This window comes from Sycon ciliatum, chromosome 4, assembly GCF_964019385.1.
Source record: "Sycon ciliatum chromosome 4, ocSycCili1.1, whole genome shotgun sequence".
Taxonomy (NCBI): Eukaryota; Metazoa; Porifera; class Calcarea; order Leucosolenida; family Sycettidae; genus Sycon; species Sycon ciliatum.
Window position 1 is genome coordinate 25110973 of NC_088646.1, and position 19942 is coordinate 25130914.

The following is a 19942-nucleotide window of genomic DNA, read 5'->3' on the forward strand; positions in this document are numbered from 1 at the left end:
GAGAGAGAGAGAGAGAGAGAGAGAGAGAGAGAGAGAGAGAGAGAGAGAGAGAGAGAGAGAGAGAGAGAGAGAGAGAACACACCGTCGGTCTGCGGCCATTATTCCGAAAGGAAGACTAGGTGCAAGGTCTATGGATAGTGCGCTGCTGCTGCTGCTTGACTACTATAAAGTGTCTCAAGTCCTTCCACCCATCATCTTGTGTTCTGTGTCATGACAGGAAGGTACACATGTCACAGCAATGCTTAGACAGCATGCTGAAAAACAGTACCAGACAACAACTAGACGAAGAATTCATCATAGAAGAGGGGCATGGGCAAGATCGCGACGCTTACTTGAAGAAAGAAGAAATTCAAACGTACATCATTCAGTCAAAGGTGAGAGCTGCTGCTGTCAATGTTCTTCTTGTCATTGATCTGCCTGCTTGTTGAAATTATTATCATCCCACCTTCTCGCCAGCATTGTTGAGCTGTGGCCCGTGCTGCTGCTGCTGCTGTTGCTGCTTCTGCTATTGCTGCTTCTGCTGTTTCTGCTTCTGCTGTTGCTGCGCCAGCTGGTGTCACAGCCGCCACCGCTGATGCTGTGGTGTTAGTGGGGAGAGTGCGTGTGTTATCCTGTGCCATTTGTTTGGTGTCAGTGTGGTACGCTAGGCCTAGTCGAGTGTGGGTAGACTAGGATATTGCGCATGCAACATTGTTCAGGGTTTCTTTTTTTACACTGGTAACTCAACAGTATTGAGTCCTACTAAAAGAGAACCAAACTGATACACACTACATGTTTAGTCCATTCACCGAATCGGGGTCCATAGGTTTTTCACAGTCTCACTTCATTCTTATTCAAGATCGTGATGTCGGCGACGTATATAGACCAGAAATACGATAGCCGTTGTTTTAAGCCTACGGTGAAGTGAATACGATGAAAATTAATCAAGATACGTGCAAAAAATATTGTGTTCAGACACATGTATCAGGGGCCCAGATTTGACGAATGGACTACATAGTATAGTAATGATATGGCGGGACTTGGAAGGCTGTGAGAGTGCAGCGGTATGAGTGTTTGGACCAGTTTGACTGATTTGGCTCCTTCTTTTTCGTGTGCCTCTTCATCTCTGCTCTCAGAAACCACGCAACATTGGACTGGAGGTAAGCGGTTCAGTCTAGTTTCCAGGCCCGGGGAGGGGAGGGGGCACACTTATGCAACCAAATATTGTACATAGCGTTACTCTTTTCAAAGTAAGTTCCATGCTTAGGTCACACAACAAGCAGCACGGGGAGTGCTTAGTTCTTCAAGTTATCTTGATGAATGTTTGAAGTAGAGTAACCTCACCATGGCAACGACAACAAGGTAACAAGGTAGCGGCAAGCAACCATCATATTGAATACCGTAGCTATGCATCTAGGCAATGGGCAATACCCAGCGAGGCAATGTGCATTACCCGGTGAGGCAATACGCAATACAATGGTGTGTGCATGTACCGGCGTATGTGCTGAATCTATTGCTGTATGTACGTATGTGCTGAATCCTTCCACCGTTAGGTTGTGGGCTCGGATGGTGAAGGGGAGCCTGATGATGCATCTGTTACCACTGATGGTCCCTATGAGTCTGTGTCACAGCATACCAATGGGTCGCCTAAACCTAAGCGAAAGAACGGGCGCTTGAGGCGGTAAGATGACGGTACTTGTTAGCCACCCTCTCCCGTACATTGCCTCCTTGCGCATCCTTTTCTTGCCGGCCCGCACCCCGTACCTAGCACCCGTATTCCCGTCCTCACCTTCTGGTTCTGCCATCTATCTTACTCTCTCTTTTTGACTTTCTCTCGTCGTCACCATGTGGGTTTTTTGGTCTTTTCGTCTACCCAATAAATGTCGTCCCTATCACCTACCTGTTCCTTGTTTCGTTGTGTATGGGATCATGACAGTTGTTGAGGTTCAGCATTGTCAGTAGAGCATGGGACTCCTAACCTGAGGGTCATTCGAGCCCCACGTTGATGCACAGTTGAAACGATCCAACGCAGTCCATGATTGGTGAGTGAAGCGGGCTCGTGAACTTTCCCACAAACTCTGACTGCGTACTGGAAATGTTTTGACTTTGTACAGGGAAAGTCGCGTGCACTAGAGTTTGATGAATTATTATTAGTAGATCATGAGTTTGACTCCCTAGTGGACTTCCAACTGTTTATAGGATAACGACTGCCTACTGAGTCCAACATACATTTTTGGTTTCATAGTGTTTGTTTGGTCTTTGTGCTGTGTTTGTGCTGCTGTGTTTCTGTTGTATGCAGGTCTAGAGGATTGCAGCCTAGAGGTGTTGACACGGAGGTGGTAAACGCCGCCATAGGGGAACAGATTGAAAAGGAACAGTTCTTGGTCCAGAACGGTGACAGGTCGATAAAAATGAATTTCTTTCTCAGCATCTGGTCAACTCTTCGAAGTACGGACTGTGGGTGGCTTGCTAACACGTACTACAATGGTAAAATTGAAATGAAGGTGAGAAATTCTGTTGCATCTTCTTTTCCTTTTGTTATTGCACATTGTTTCCATCGATTGCCACTGTTTAAAATGCTTTAGCCACATGTCCGTTCAACTTGTTCTCCTAATATTGCGATCCTAAGATTGTGGTCTCCTCGCCGTTTGTCCAAGGGGAGAAAGCCGCAGGAATCTGAACTTAGTAGAACTTGAGATGTTGTACGTACATGCTGCAATTCACACGAAGTTTTTGCATGGTTGCTGGGTGAATAGGAAGACAGTGCAACGGAGTACCAGTAGTCGTCTGAGCCTCTGATTGCATAAAACTCCAGGAACAAATCAGAAACTTGCATGGTACTAAAAGGGCCTAACGAATCGCACTACAGTTAACCCTGTAACTAAAGACCACCGTGACTAGCGACCGGCCTGGTACTACCGACCACTTCGCCAGGCACGGACGGTCTCAAATTCGAAATGCACTGTGCCTAGCGACTACCTGCTGAACGCGACCAGCGACAACCATTTCTTGTCCCAAAGATGACATCTGCCACTAAAGTAGTAAAGACCGCTTTTGCTGGCTCCAAGGGATGGACGGTGGTTACAGGTTTTGCTGTACTTGGATTTTCCACAGCTGCTCAAGTTTTTGATTCAGAGTCATGTAGCAGTGTGTATTCAGAGTCATGTGCCAGTGTGTATTCAGAGTCATGTAGCAGTGTGTATTCAGAGTCATGTAGCAGTGTGTATTCAGAGTCATGTAGCAGTGTGTATTCAGAGTCATGTAGCAGTGTGTATTCAGAGTCATGTAGCAGTGTGTATTCAGAGTCATGTAGCAGTGTGTATTCAGAGTCATGTGCCAGTGTGTATTCAGAGTCATGTGCCAGTGTGTATTCAGAGTCATGTAGCAGTGTGTATTCAGAGTCATGTAGCAGTGTGTATTCAGAGTCATGTAGCAGTGTGTATTCAGAGTCATGTAGCAGTGTGTATTCAGAGTCATGTAGCAGTGTGTATTCAGAGTCATGTAGCAGTGTGTATTCAGAGTCATGTAGCAGTGTGTATTCAGAGTCATGTAGCAGTGTGTATTCAGAGTCATGTAGCAGTGTGTATTCAGAGTCATGTGCCAGTGTGTATTCAGAGTCATGTGCCAGTGTGTATTCAGAGTCATGTAGCAGTGTGTATTCAGAGTCATGTAGCAGTGTGTATTCAGAGTCATGTAGCAGTGTGTATTCAGAGTCATGTAGCAGTGTGTATTCAGAGTCATGTAGCAGTGTGTATTCAGAGTCATGTAGCAGTGTGTATTCAGAGTCATGTAGCAGTGTGTATTCAGAGTCATGTGCCAGTGTGCTATGCGAGTGTACTCTCTTACTTGAATGTTGCACGTGCAGTATCGCAAGCGCGAAGATCTATACTACTGGAATCATTATCCGTATGTGATGGTATCCGCTGTGGGACTGCTCGTGGTTCAGGCCATCATGCTACCCAAGTAGGTCTTACTATTCATAGCCTGGAAGTGTAAGCTAGCATAGGACTGCAGATTTCATTCTTATGCTCTATGTTCGTGCATAATGAGCCATCCCAGTGTGCATGTGTTGAATGTGTGTGTGTGTGTGTGTGTGTGTGTGTGTGTGTGTGTGTGTGTGTGTGTGTGTGTGTTGCTATGTCTAACATAGCTGTTTGCTATCATCGTTTCTGCAATGCGCAAGTCTGAGGTGTGTGTGTGTGTGTGTGTGTGTGTTGTGTGTGTGTGTGTGTGTGTGTGTGTGTGTGTGTGTGTGTGTGTGTTGTGTGTGTGTGTGTGTGTGTGTGTGTTGTGTGTGTGTGTGTGTGTGTTGTGTGTGTGTTGTGTGAATGCATATGTGGGGTGGGTGCGTGCATGTGCAGGCACATCATGTATACATCTTTGTACACGATGTGTGCTTTGTCTAAGCTGATTCGAATAGCTAGTCCTGTGGCAAAGCTGCTCACAGGAGCTTGCCTGCAACAAAATCTGCACTTGCAGGGGTATCGGTTTGTAAAAAAAATGGGTGTTTCAGATCCGAACAGGCACCTATTCTTCATTTCCTGACCCACAACTCTCTCTCTCCCCCCCCCCCCCTCTTTCTGTCCCCTCTCTGCCCCTCTCCTCTCCATGTCTGTTTGCTTGTATCTTGATTTGTTGGTCTATCTACCATTTTCGGTGTGAATGCAGGACTTGGATTCAGCTGATCTTCCTCCTTCTGTTGACGTTTCTCTCCTCTTTTGCAACCCTTGTCTTCTACGCAGCATGGATGGTTAGTTTGGGAGAGGAGGAACAATGTTGGTAGCATAGATTCAATGAGCTATCGCACTGGCTAAATGGGACCTAGCATGCGCTTCTTCCCACGAACCGCAAACATTACACGCCTAAGCCCTCAATCTCTGGACCAGAGGAACAGTATAAAATTTATCTAGTTCCCTCCTGGTATCCATTGCAGGGCATGAACTAACGGTCGGACATCGGACATTTTCCGACCGTTTTCACTTTTCAGTCGTTGTCCTGGCGAAATATCCGTGCAACGGACAAAGTGTCCGACCGATCCGAGACGAAAACATACTTCATGGGCATTTCAATGCACGTGGGTGCAGTCAAACTCGTCTCAGACCTGGAACTAGACTCGCGTTTGGAGCGCGTTGTGGCGGACAATAAGTGGTGCTCTTGGCAAGTGTGGGCTCATTGTATTTCTCTCATCAAGAGCTTTCCAACGAGCCCAAGATCTTCAAAAGCGGTAAAGTAGAACCAAAGTTATGTTGGAAATTGATTGCGCATTTTCACGGAAGAAACTCTGTGCTGTCCTTCATCGTTGAGTAAGAAATTTGAAAACGTCGTTTCAAAGACATGTGTGGCCAAATGGGATGTCCGGGCATGTCCGACCAATTGAAGAAGTGTCAGGACATTATATCAGAACGACCATGATTTCTTATCACATGGCCGGCATTGTGACTTATGCTCTGATAGTCTTTGAACGAGGTCTGTCTCGTTGTCCAGGAAACGACCAATCAGCGACATTCCCGCCAAGGGCCTTATCAGAGTTAAAAACCCGCGCAATCGTAATTTTACTACTCTTGATGACGCGTCGAGGGCCTTGAATTAGTTTAAAGCCCGCTGGATATACTCTAAACTGGTGCGTACAACTCCCAGTATGCATTATAGTCCGGTGCAGATAATTAACTCTGCATAAATGTACGGTGTACGAGTACTACTAAAAGCTACGCATTTGAGAAGTGTGTACGGGTTTTTACTCACGTATTCCGCCGCAGTTTCATCTGTATGATTTTCCTTTGTCAACAGCTGGCGGAACTCTATAAAAACCGAAGATCAAAGTCATTATAGGTATCGAAAAGGGGCTCTCAAAGCCCCTAAATAGCTCCACACGCTACATGTATGAATAAGAATGAAGGTCGCAATAAGAGCCCAGCACTTTATTTGCTTCTATTCTACTTTTAGTAGGCCTTTAGTGGTGCTGAGTTACCATAACTTACCAGAAGAAAATATTCTATCACACCACACCAAGTCTCTCTGCACACAAACCACGAAACTACCCAATATAAGGGTACACAAACATAATGCGAATGAGATAATGCATGTAACCTCGCCAAAACGTTCTGAAATAGTTAGTGCATGGCAGGGAGGGCCTTATATGGCTTGTTAGTGCCCGACAGGTTAGCCCTCGGGCCTACGGCCCTCAGGCTAACCTGTCGGGCACTAAACAGCCATAAGGTGGGGGAGGTGCCCGGTTAGGAAAGGTGCCTGTTTGGGATATGTTCCTGTTCGGGATAGGTGCCCAGTCAGGGTAGGTGCCCAGTCAGGGTAGGTGCCCAGTCAGGGTAGATGCCCAGTCAGGGTAGGTGCCCGGTCCGGGTCACACGTGAGGTGCCCGATTGGGGTAGGTGCCCGGGTGGATAGGTGCCTGGCGGGAAAGGTGCCCAGTCGGGGTAGGTGCCCGGTCGGGTAGGTGCCCGGGTGGATACTAGTAGGTGCCTGGTTGGGGTATGTGCTTGGTTGGGTACGTGTCCGGCTGATGGAGGTGCCCGGCCGACGGAGGTATGTGAATGTGGCAGGTCTGGATAAAAGAGGTTAAATTGTACCTAATAGGATTCCTGCATGCATTGACACAATTGCCACTTCACCTTGCTCTTCTATGGCACACACAGTTGAGAAAGAAATGCTGTGCTTGATATTTGGCTTTCAGAAAGAAAAAGAGACTCTCGTGGAGACCGGCCCTCCTACCATGACCGGCGAGACAAAGAAAATCCCCCGCAGTCCGTTTATCCTGCGCGTTCGTGCTGTTGTCATTGAAAGTGTTCTTGCCCGGGACTTGATCGCACTAGTGCTCATCCTGCCAATCTGTGCGTGTGCACTCATCAGCTCGGTGAGTTGTTCCACTTCTTAGCTCGCTCCTCATGCTCAGTTGGTGATAATCAATGTACGATTTCCTGCATGACGGCTCAACTGTGCTGCTGTTCATGGCCTTATCCAGCCAGTGCTTGCCCCAAGGTCATACACACGCACGCTCGTACGTGTGCGTGCGCACCCACATACACACCCACGCATGCACACACATACACACACACACACACACACACACACACACACACACACACACACACGTACGCACACATGTACGCACACACGTACGCACACATGTACGCACACACGTACGCACTCACATGCACACACACACACACACACACACACACACACACACACACACACATACTGGTCACTGGTCCAATTTGTCAGGCTTGTCCATGCGTGCAGGCACACCCAGTAGACTCCTTGCCTTACTTACGTTTTGTGGTGCTTGGTGCTTTTAGGCTCTGTGTGACGTCAATCATGTTGTCGAGGTAAGACATGCTTCAGAGTTATAAGTCCAATTTTCTTCTCTTTGGATTGAATTGCAGGCAGGCACAGTCTGTTGAGAAACATCTGAAATGAAAATTGCTTCCCAGGGATGTATTTATCCGGTATCGCATCGCAGTTTGCTACGCAAAATTGATCTACTGCTACTCAAAATGACAGTGACACGCAGAAAACTGCCATACATACACATACAGGATATCCATGCCTTTTTTTTTTAAATCTTACGCCACAATTGAGATTTTGCGTAGCAAAAACTGCTATGCAAAACCTGACAGTAAATTAATCCCTGTGGGAAGCAATCTGTCCCATGTTTGACATCCTCTAAAGGTTGGGGACAGGGGGTGGGGGTTCATGCACCCCGGCGCTAGTTAAGCACGTTTACACTTCTCATAGTCCGATTCAACTCTCGAATTTTTGCAAATCTTATCTCCTCTCGTGGTCTTCTTTCAAAGGCGACAACGGAAAATGGGGCCGCGTCTACACGCCTTTGCCTTTTAAAAGGACCGCAGCTATTGGGCACAACACGTAAAAACTGAACAGCATGCATGACAGGTTGGACACGGTACGGTCACTACGGTATTGACCGTAGCACTTTTTGCCTCAGTCACCACGTTAATCAATAAAATACACTGATCTGGGCTCTAAAATTTCCGAAATTTTCGGCTTCAACTCCTCTCCCTTGAGTAAACTGTACTTCAGATGGCTGACCGTACCACACTAAAATACCTTCCGACGCCCCTGCATAATAAGGTAGAAGTCCCCAGTTCCGCTCCTGGTGACCTCATGACCCACTCAACTGTTTGAGCGGTTGCTCTGTGTGTAACTGCAGGAATGCAATGGTACGTTCATAGACTTTAACCGTACGCAGAACGCGGACAGCTTTTACTGTGACTACCCAAGCTACTACGTTTTCAGTTGCCTCCTCGCGTTGAGCACATCCACAATCTTCCCCGGAATGCTGTTCCTGGTGAGGGCGCCAGTGCTTTTCCTTGTGGGTACTGTCATGGCGGTGGTGCTTGCAATTCCTCTCAGAGATTTGTTCCTAGTCAGCGACTACCGACGCCAGGGCTTCTATTCCAGGTTAGTGTTACATTAATGTGACTGTGTGTGTGTGTTTGGGGGGGGGGGGGGGGCTTATTAATGGCACTGTTGTTGAAAAGCCGAGTAGCGGGGAATTAGCTTTAGAGTTTGTGGTAAGGCTCCGTCTTCATTGCTAGATTGTTAGTGTTAGGGCTGGGACTTAGCGTCTTAGTTTTAGTATTTGTTTCTAGAAAGACTGACATACCGGCCCCACAATAAGAAGTCAATACAAGCTTAACTAGCACTACTGAAAGAATCAGACCAGTAAGTATATTAGTGAGTAAGTTGTCGTTAGCCGATGTAGGAAGTTCCTAGTTGACGTAGTCGACTCCGTCCGCAGACGGACAGTCAGCGGTAGCTGATGCCTGAGTGCCATCATGCTAGGCAGGGACGGCCAGATCTGGTGAAGTAGACATTGCCGGGGTGGGTGGTGGTGGTTGTGTTTGTTTGTGTGTGTGTGTGTGTGTATGTGTGTATGTGTGTATGTGTGTGTGTGTGTGTGTGTGTGTGTATGTGTGTGTGTGTGTGTGTGTGTGTGTGTGTGTGTGTGTGCGTGCGCGTATGTATGTACATGTGTACATGTGTAAATGCATGCACGTGGACACTACTATTGTTGATGTCTTGATGTCCCCCTGCAGCGTTGCTATCCTGGATGATACTGCTTTTGAAAGCGTGTTCATGCTCTGCCTCTATGTGGTTATCGTTATCTGGCAGTCGAAGACGGTAAGCTGCTGTGCAGTTTAGCGTACATCAGTATGGCCGTGCAGCTCATGCAAAACTCTACTTTGAAGTACATGTAGATTAGATTTTCTCCAGTCTATAGATGTCTGTTTTGATGGCACACCTATATACAACAGGAATCACGGCCAACTCTCGGCAATGTGGTGGTGATTTGACGTCCAAAGCCTGGGCTTGCCCAGCTTACTGAAAACGAGTTAGACCATTGAAGGGAGGGGGGGGGGGGGGGGGGGAGATATTCTTTTGAGTTCCACTTTGAAACTTCACGACATATTTTTTTACGAAGGGTCTGCATATATATGTCTTATGGTGTACGTATGATGTCATCAGCTTCCGTTAGTCCCAATCAGCCCTCATTGGCTATTTTCTTGTCTGAAATGCCTTTTGTGTTTTGCAGATGGATATGGCACATCGGCTGAGGTATCAGAAGGAATTGGATGTGAGTGAGGGAAATGGTGGTGGTGTGGACGTGTGTGTGTGTGGTGTGTGTGTGTGTGTGTGTGTGTGTGTGTGTGTGTGTGTGTGTGTGTGTGTGTGGGATTGTGAGTAGGGAATGGAGATCTACCAGTAGGACTGGGTTTATTTTGCCCCCGTGTGATATTCTCACTTCCTGCTGTGTTCGGCGGTATCAACCCATTGGGCTAAGCCGTGCACGGCATCAGTTCCCCTACGGCCCTTATTCATCAGCGGTGACGACAAGTATTGTTCGTTTACCGCTTTGTTATTCATTGTGCGGTAAGTTAGTGTGATGTAAGTCAGTACTCGGATTGGAAACCGTGCGGATTGGAAACCGTGCGGATTGGAAACCGTGCGGATTGGAAACCGTGCAGCAGCTGGAGATCAAGCGGAGTTGTTTAGCAGTGCAGCGCGTTATATGCCGTGTTTCCGCCTACTCGTTCATCTGTTGTGCTGTAAGAATGGATTGTCAGTTCTTACGTCTTGGCAAATGTCTGCAATTGCAACATGCATGTGTGTATGGTTGTTGTTATGCCATATGTGCAATAAGAACAACATCAGCAACACTGAACAACAACAGCAGCAGCAGCAGCAGCAACACTAACAACTGAACACATTGTGTTCATTTCCCCTGTGCTGTATGTAGATCAACAAAGCAATTGAGAACCTAAACCAAATCGAATCCATCAAGGAATTGGTGTTGGAGAATATTCTTCCCAAAACAATTGCCGACTATTATGTGAAGTTCAAGGGTGACAACGAGCAAGACCCGGTAGGCTTATTATTATTATTGTATTAATATCTCGTAGCATGTCATTGAGACTGCCACTGCATAATGTAGAGATATGGGTGATTGCCAATGAAACAAGAGAAAAGAGAGCTAGTCAGTGTACGACTATAACAAGAGACAAGCAGAGACTTGGACCGTATGGTGTCATAAAAGAAGAAAGCTAGCCAGAGTGCAACAAAAACAAGAGACAAGCAATAACTTGAACCATAATTCTGGTATCCTAGGCAGTAACTTGAGCTAGAGACTGGTGACTTGGTACACTCTCTAGCCTTTGCATGCATATCTTATATTCTTGATAGTTTTTGATGTATGATATAATACGAATAGAAAAGATGAACACAGACCCCCCCCCCCCCCCCCCAAGGTAGCAGGTAATACAATTGCCCTAGTTGACGAGCGAGTACTCAAGTATTCGATACCATCATTTGTTCCACCAAAACTCGGTGGTTAAAAGCATCGCTGGCCTCACGCGAAGGTCTCTGGTTCGAGTCCTGGTGGTGACAGTCAATTTTTTCTCTAGACTTTTCCCGCTTGCATCTTTTCCTTCAAACCCATGAATCATTTGTTCCCTAGTTTAATTCCTGTACGTGCAATTGCTCATTTTTACATGCTCTTTCTGATGACGGTACACCAACGTGTATCTTCTCACAGGATGAGCTGTACGCGGAGAAGCATGACGACGTATGTGTGATGTTCGCTTCCATTCCGGATTACATGGGTTACTACTATGAGATGGAGAAAGAGAACAGGACGGCGACAGATGGTGGACGCGAGTCTCTCCGAATCTTGAACGAAATCATCTCTGATTTCGACTCGGTAAGGAGGCAGCGGAACACTATACCTGCAGGAGTGCTACTACCAGTCATCTGCAATCGCAACTCTGTATGGCAATCCAAGCGTTTTGACACGTATTTCGTGCTGTGGTCATGTGTTTGGATAGTTGAAATGCAGGATAGTTGAAATGTCGGATTACCTGAAATGTCGGATAATTGAAATGTTGGATAATTGATATTTTGGATAAATGAAAGTGTTGGATAATTGAAATTTGAAACTCGGATGTTGAGCCAACACTTGATGTAGAAGAAGAGGGACACATGCGTACAAGTTAAGAATACCTGTCCACCGCTCTAACTAGATACCACAGTGCTATGCAGTCAGAAAGTACTGCGGTCAGAAAGTACTACAGGTGGAATCCTGATAATTCGAATATGGCTTAATTCGAACATACCGCTTAATTAGAAGTTTTTCCAGGACCGATTTCTATCAATATGAGTCCCACATAAAAAATTCTGATAAGGCCAAACTAAAGAAGGTGTGTGGTTCGACTAACATGGACATTTTTTTACGGGCGGGCGGGCGGATTTTTTTTTAAATATATATTTTTAGTACATGTAAATACACTGTACTGCCTTTAGACACCCAGTACATCGGCATTATTACGCAGTGTTAATGTTATGCCATACATGTTGTATAAAGGGATCACTGGCTAATATCTTTACTTATAAAAGAGAGGCACCTGTGACGTGTGTCTGTGTGTGTGTGTGTGTGTGTGTGTGTGTCACGCTCCTTATAAAGAAGAGGCACCTGTGACGTGTGTTTTTGTGTCACGCTGAAGCGCTGCGGAGCAGCGCTGCCCTGAGCACGCGAAGCGTGCGAACAGTGTAGCACAGTGTAGCTAGCGGCCGCAGAAGCACTGAGCACGCGAAGCGTGCGAATCGTGTAGCTAGCGGAAGCAGCCACAGAAGCACTGAGCTCATGAGCACGCAGCGTTCGAATCGTGTAGCCACCACCACGTGCTGAGCACGCGAAGCGTGCGAACAGTGTAGGTACGGTGGTAGCGCTATACTTATACATAGCAGACACGATCAGTACGAGTAGCAGTAGCAGCCGCGCGCAGAAGCACTGAGCACGCGAAGCGTGCGAATCATGTAGCCACCTAGCCTAGGCCATAGGTAACACTACTAGCAGCCGCACAAGCGCTGCGGACCACGTGAACCGTTCTCTGCAAATACATAGAAACATCTGCAACAAAAGGATACAAAAGATCTGCACTGACTGCACTCTGCATCTGATCTGCGGTGAAGAGCGCATCGCACTTTTGTTCGTAAGTTTATGAATTTTTTGAGCCGCTTCATCCGCCACCAGGTGATGGACAACCCTGACCAGCCTCCCGAAGGCGTAACAGACGTCCCTCCTTCTCCTTCCAACGGCAACGATGAAGAACCTCCCTCACCAGGACTTCAGCGGTCTGGCCACCACCACGTGCTGAGCACGTGTGCTGTTCATGTACTTGCTTCACCCGCATGCCACATTCGGCCAGGCAACGCTGGCGGGGGTGCTGCTAGTGTTGTATAAAGGGATCACTGGCTAATACTTTGAAACATTGTGTAGCTCTGGAACGAGAAGAGAATAACTTCAAGCGGTGACTCTGACTGTCCAAATCATCAAGCAAATGAAGAACGATGCGAGTTGAAAGTAAGTTCGGGAACTACTTCGAACTCAATCGAAGTACAAATTGTACAATGCACCGGTACATGTATTGCTAGTTTGGTGTCGGCATGCACGAATACATGGGCTTTTTCCATCGACGCTTCCTGTGCTTGCACACATGGAGCAGCAACTTACCGGTACAGGTGAAATATCGTTCCCGATACACGAGGAAAGTGCAATCTCGTCTGTCCTTCATCCCAAAACAGAAGGCCGTCCTTAATCTGGAACGAGGCAATCACTCTCAACCGGACGGTCACTTCAAAATAAGTCTCGCCAGTCTGCCGGTGGTCGTATCGAGTAGACTCTACTACCAGCACAAGGCAGCAGTCGTAGATCTACCACTCACTGCACTGCACTGCAGTACAGCTACAAGTCAAGTCCAAAAGGAGCCGCCTGCGTCCGCAGACTCACGCTGCACAGCACGTAGACGTGGACGTGTTCAGTCCACGTAGGTCTACGTCAGTCACACGACAGCCCGCCGAAAAAAAGTTACGGTCGGGCTGAAAAATGTACGGTCGGTCGGGTGAGTCGAACCACAGACCTTCTTCAGTGTGGCCTTATTCGAACCTCAAACTGGATATGTCCGGTTAATCCGAAGTCCCACAAATTCCACTTACATAGAAAATGTGTGGGATTTGTGCTGATAATTCGAAGTTAGCAAAGTGTAATTCGAAGTTCACTGTACACTGTACTGGTCAGTTCAGTTTGCATGAGCAGGCTGTGCCGGTCAGTTCAGTATCCGCTAAATCTGTGTCTAAGGTCCATACTATACACACCAAGGTTCAAGTCGAGTTCAACTCGAGTGACAGGACTGCACCCAAAAAAGGTCGAACAGGCTAGTAAGTTGTACCCTGCAGGCACGGTGACCAGGTGACTGGTGTACGCAGGAGCACGTGACCGCCTGTTCAACCATGTTCGATTGGGAATAAAGGAGGAACGCTGCATCGCAGCCTTTTCGGACCAAAACCAGTCGACTCAGCGTCCAAAAGACTACAATATATGGGCCAATCGCGGTCATCCGTGCTTTTATAAGAACGAAATGGCGCTTTTAGTGACATTTTGCATACAAATCCCCATCTAGTAGGGCGCAGTCACCCAGTTTCGGTGGAAGTGCGCGAGTTCGATTGGGATTCAAGTAGGAAGGGAGCGTCTCAGCTTCCTCGGACCAAGACCATTCGACTCAGCACCCCGAAGACTACAACTGGTGAAAATTTGATTTTAGGGTATACTTCCCCTTTAAGTTTTTCCTGGCAATTTGAGGTTCAAATTATCAAGATTCCACCTGTACTAGACACAAAACTGACAGAGTGCTGAGACATGCAACGACCTGACACCTAGCTCCAACACATCTCCCATGCGCTAACCAGTCTTCCAACTCTGAGGGTTCTAGGGAGAGACCAAAGAGGGGAAGGTGAGCGCAACAAAATGAGTTTAAGGCTTTAAGCCAAGTCCCACGGGAACAAAGAATGTCACTGGACGATGACGAGACCAGTAAGATACTTGACAAAGCGGTCTCACTACAATTTGAAGCAGCAAAGCAGCACACAAAGCTTCCCCTTCTGTATTTATCTTCGATATTAGAATTTTTGAGCCACCCAAGTTGGGTGGTTTTCTGGGAGAGACATCCTGTGATTCAACTCCATGATTTTCTATTGCAGGTTCTCAGCAAGCCCAAGTTCCGGACTGTGGAGAAAATCAAAACCATTGGTGCCACTTACATGGCTGCTTGTGGATTGAGTGGACAGACCTTGAAGGTAGGTTTATGTTGTGGTAGACAATTTGCCTGTTTGGGAACATCGTAGCGTGCTAGTGCAGACCTGGCTGAATATTAAAGTCAAGTTCTTCTTAGTAGTAGTACAGTCAACTTTGCGGATAACGCCATTTGGTGGGGCATCAGAAAAGTGTCCTTATTCGCGAAGTGTCCTTATACCCGAAGTCCCATTTGAATCATGGTATGTGAACCCATATTTTGTATAGTAGATATGCATATCAAAATAAAGCTCTTTTCATGCTCTATGCCAATGTATACTTTACATTGGCATAGAGCATTCCGTGGTACTGCCCAGGCCACCATTCACTGAGACTTGATGATAGCGATCAGCCAGATACATGAGCTCGCGAACCACCGTAGAGCCACACCCGACACGCCAACAGCCTGAAGGTCGTGCAGAAGTTGGTTGTGTCGAACCCTGTCGAATGCTTGCGACATATCAACAAACACAGCACCACAGTACCACAGTACAGGCCTTCGTCAAGCGCTCGCTGCCAGCGGTCGATGGCCGAAGCAAGTGCATCTTCGCAGGAATGCTTTGCTCTGTATGCGAACTGCTCAGGGGGCATAGCCCCAAGCTCTTTATTAATATTGTGAAATTCCATTGGGAAAGATGAAATAGGATGGATTGCATGGGTGATCAGATGGGGCCTGTGCAAAGAAAACACGCGGCATCTACATCTACATGTACTCGTAAGATATAAATTAGAAAGATAGGACTCCATTTTCCAATGAAAACGTCACTGTTGTGTTAGCAAGCACACTGCATTCTGTACTTCGTTTTTTTATTTCTCTTCACAGTTTGAACAGTGTTCTTCTGCATTGTGTGTTTGTTTGACAGTGTAAGACTGATGGGGATGACCCACCTGCCGTTGTGTTTTGTTTGACAGTGTAAGACTGATGGGGATGACCCACCTGCCGTTGTGTGTTTGTTTGACAGTGTAAGACTGATGGCGATGACCCACCTGCCGTTCAAGGTAAATTCAAACAACAAAAGAACTTGGAAACAATGATTGAATTTGCCGCAGCCATCCAGAAGGTGTTTGGACAAATCAAGATTAATGCGTTCCTTGAATTTGATATGCGGATTGGTAAGAAAATGACTTTATCTCTCCAGTCTCTACTTCTCTCTAACCCCCTCTTTGTCTGTCTGTCTGTCTGTCTGTCTGTCTGTCTGTCTGTCTGTCTGTCTGTCTGTCTGTCTGTCTGTCTGTCTGTCTGCTGTAAGTCTACACATTTTCGGCACGTTTAATTTCGACCTCCCAGGCGGCTAAAACACATTTCGGCTACATTAAAATTTCAACCTGTTCTACTGCTGTATGTGTACGCGGTCCGAGCACGCTGAACCTTGCACCTTGCATTGGCTCAACTCGAGTGACAGGAACAGGTGCTAACAGGCTGTTAAGTTGTAGCATGTGGGCACGGTGACCAGGTGATCGGTGTACGCATCGGCACCTGACCTCTTATTCAACCGTGTTCGATTGGGAATAACGGCCGAGCGTTGCATCGCAGCCTTCTTGGGCTAAAAGCAATCGACTCGGCGTCCAAAAGACTATAGCATATGGGCCAATCTCGTTCATCCACGCTTTTATAAGAACAACATGGCGCTTTTAGTGACATTTTGCATGCAAATCCCCATTTAGTAGGGCGCAGTCATCCAGTTTCAGTGGAAGTGGCGAGTTCGATTGGGAATATAGGAGGAAGGGAGCGTCTTAGCTTCCTCGGACCAAGACCATTCGACTCGGCACCTTGAAAACTACGAGTAGTGACATTTTTATTAAATATCGAACTCTTACAGGTATTGTTAGGGGCCGGCCGGAGTCCCGAATGCTTTTTTAAAGCGAAAATATTTTGTTTGGGGTGGGTGGATTTGGGGGGATTTCATTTTGAAAATAATAACTGAAGGCACAAACTACGAGCAAATGTACGAGTGTGTGATCTTGTCGTACAAACCCGCAGCTCAAAATTACACAACGTGCACTTGTACAATGTATTTGTAGACAGACACAGCGCTCGGAAACACCCACGCGTGGTGGATTCCGAATCCAGTGTACTGCATGCTATTGTAACTTAGTGGCAGTACCCCATCCCACCACCATGTCAGCATATCTTCCAAGTCTATCCTTCTGAAAAATACCAACACTTTTCGTTTTGAAAAAAATCAGGGACCCCAGACGGCTCGTTACGGGATTGTATTTAGAGAAAGGCATACCGTACCATAACATTCTCTTTTACTGAAGTATAAGCGCTGTGCTTTAGTACAAATTTTCAACACACCGCTATCCCGCGCTTATATTGGAGACCATGCTATATTTTTTCCACTGATAACTCCATACAGAGCAAGAAGAAGTACAATGCTACTTCAGTAGATATCATGCACGCAACACTGAATTCAAACAAGACCGTGCTCAAAATAGAGACTGTGCTTATAATGTTTCGAAAAAGTGCTCACAGTGTGCTAGTATTAGACAGCTGTGCTAGTAATGGAGATATGTGCTTGTATGATAGAGAATATACGGTGTATGGGGAGCCAGCCATGTTTGGAGGAAACGGTACACAGGACCCTAACGGAAGTCTGCGTACTTCGGCTGCTTTTGCAACAGGTATGAATTGTGGAACGGTTGTCGCGGGTGTCATTGGGCGTAGCAAGCCCCTGTACGATATCTGGGGAAACACGGTCAATGTGGCATCACGAATGGACTCCACTGGGGGTCAGAGTGAGATACAGGTGAGTAGACACTATGCATAATGACCAGACTCTGTGCTCCTTAAATTCAATTGTTGCAGTGTTTTTTTAATGTTGATTCGTGTCGTGTGTTGCCAAATTGTCCTGCCTAAGGCTATGAAAGACTGGCATATCTAATGCTGTATGTGTGGTGCTGTGTCCAATATCGTGTGTGTGTATGTGTGTAGTGCTGTTTTCTATAAATAGTACACACTCCCTTAGCAGCGAGACCTGCCTGTTGTCGTATGCTGATTACGTCGCCACTGCCTGGCCAATTTGTTTCGTTTTCAGGTCACCGAGGAGGTAGCTCAAGTTGCCAAAGCCGCTGGTTACGATGTGTCTCTACGCGGCACGGTGTTTGTGAAGGGCAAGGGAGACCTTAAAACGTACTACATTCTAACCGGACTATCACTGCGGCTACAAGCACAAGAGAAAGCGGCTGCCAAAGCTAAGAAGGACAAAGCTGAGAAGGACCAAGCTAGCAAAGCTGAGCCGTCATTGTCACCAGCACTAGCAGCAGCAGCAGCTGCACCAGCAGCTGCAGCACCACCAGCACGAGCAGCAGGTGCAGGGCCGACGAAGAGTCTTGCGGCATCTAATACCGCTGTTACCCAGGTGGAAGAATCGACCGCTGATTCACGTGCTGCTGAAGCACCAGAACTGGCACCATCGAAGGTAAAGATACTGTAGGTCTAAACGTGGTGCCTGTGTGCCAAGTGCAGGTCCAGATCAGGTCCAGATCAGGTCCAGGTCCAGGTCAGGTCCTGTGGGCTGTGTGCTTCATTGCAAGCTGCATACTGGAAGTGTGTGCTAGTCAGGTTGCAGCAGGTGCTCTGTTGTGAACTAGGTATTGAGTAGCCGTACTGACTACAGATACTTATAACCCATGGGTCCTGGACTACTCTTAATATGCTGTCAGTGAAACTCTTTTCAAGATGTATGACAGGGTATTGTTAGCCTACTGCATCCCATAGCCAGTACAATCTTACTTCTTTGCTCACTGACCGTGATCCGGGCAGCCTACATCTAACCAATGCCACACTTGCCGGGACATGTTCGCAATTCTTCATATTTAAAACCGGACAGCGAGACCATTCTTTGCGTATACACTTCAAGGCGCATGGAGCTTGGTACCCTCTAGCCCTCATTCTCGATGGGTCGGTGAATGTTTTGTTCTGCGCATTTGGTCCACTGGCCAGCACCATGCTTTCTCCGCTCTGGTAGTTGTAACACCTGTAGTATAGCAATATCGTGTCTATTTATTTAGCTATGCTTAACACGTTTTGGTAGGTGGGTGTGCACTGCGTGCTTGTGTGCATGTAGGGAGCGTTGCATGAGAGATAACTAATCATTAACAACAACCGGACACAGGGATATTTTTTAGCGTGCAGAGAACGGTGTGAAATTGTTTCTAGGATAAAACGTAACGTACCAGCCACTGCCACTGTCATGAGTTCTACCTACTACCTACTAGCCTGCCTAACAATCTCAGTGTTAGTGTCTATATGCTACTACTATTACTACCACCACTACTACTACAATTGACTCTTAGTTCCCGTCTGTCATTTCATAGGTAAAAAAATGACCTAGAAACTGTTCCCTTTTTTTGTTATGGAATTCTCATTCTACTCCACGGCGCCAGTCGACTTGTATCTTGTGAAATTGATATCCGGCGGTATGCACTGACACTGACCGGTAGGCTATATATCGTTTGCTGCCAGCACCATGGCCTGGTCTTGATTGAGGCGCGTGCCGCTTAAACAATCGTGCTTGTACTTAATTAATAATAATATTACTGTCTAACGCATGTGGAACACATTTTTTGGAATTCTCTCATTATAATAAAGTCTTCTGTCAAGTTTGGTGCGCGTTGTGAGCTCGGCTTCTTTTTGCCCAGAGCTCAGTTATAACTGAAGTGTGCTTGATTGATGCAGATCCTCCCCCGTAGTGCACATGAGAGGCCTGAGTGCTTTATTTTCGAGCCCATTGTACTGGGAATGGTGTTGCTACCATTCGCAACTGTGAGTAGTGTCAAGTAGTGTGGTATCCAGGACAGTTCTAACAGTGGTGGGCGTATTTCAGTAAGAGACTGCATGCGGTGCAATCTCATCTAAAATAAGAACGGGCGCTGCTTCCTTATGAAGTTATGTGTTTTATTAGCATGGCTATAATTGTAGGGAGTACAGCGACCGTCGACCGTCGACATGAGCATAGATGGAGAGATCGAGAATTATTACCAGAACATGCAGTGGAAACCACTTTCATGGCTTTCATATGGCAACTCAACATTCAACACGTTTTTACACTTCTCGAAGAATGAAGTTGAAGACACCAATGCAGCAGTACTTAAAAGTTATGGTTGATTTAAATGCTGGTAAAAACATACAGCAGTATGGGGGTATGTATAATACTGATGGTGGTGGTGGTGGTGGTGCAGGGGCGTCGAACACGGTACGGTCAGTACGGTATTGACCGTACCACTTTTTGCCCCGGGTACCCCGTGAATCAATAAAATACACCGATCTGGGAAATTTTCGGCTCAGCCACCACTCAC

General features: G+C 46.8%; 1 protein-coding gene across 1 annotated transcript; it reads left to right on the forward strand.

The window, feature by feature from the left end:
* Nucleotides 1-221: 221 nt before the first annotated feature.
* On the forward strand, nt 222-19246 carry LOC135815237 (adenylate cyclase type 2-like; the record flags this gene model as incomplete). The annotated part of the gene is given in 17 exon segments (XM_065328505.1): nt 222-374; nt 1116-1139; nt 1533-1660; nt 2279-2483; nt 3845-3942; nt 4648-4729; nt 6668-6847; nt 7293-7322; nt 8168-8418; nt 9057-9141; nt 9554-9595; nt 10259-10384; nt 11054-11218; nt 14551-14646; nt 15604-15754; nt 17267-17391; nt 17680-19246. Coding segments are annotated over 17 exon segments (2340 nt in total), but the record flags the coding sequence as incomplete, so codon positions are not given.
* Between the last annotated feature and the right edge of the window lie 696 nt (nt 19247-19942).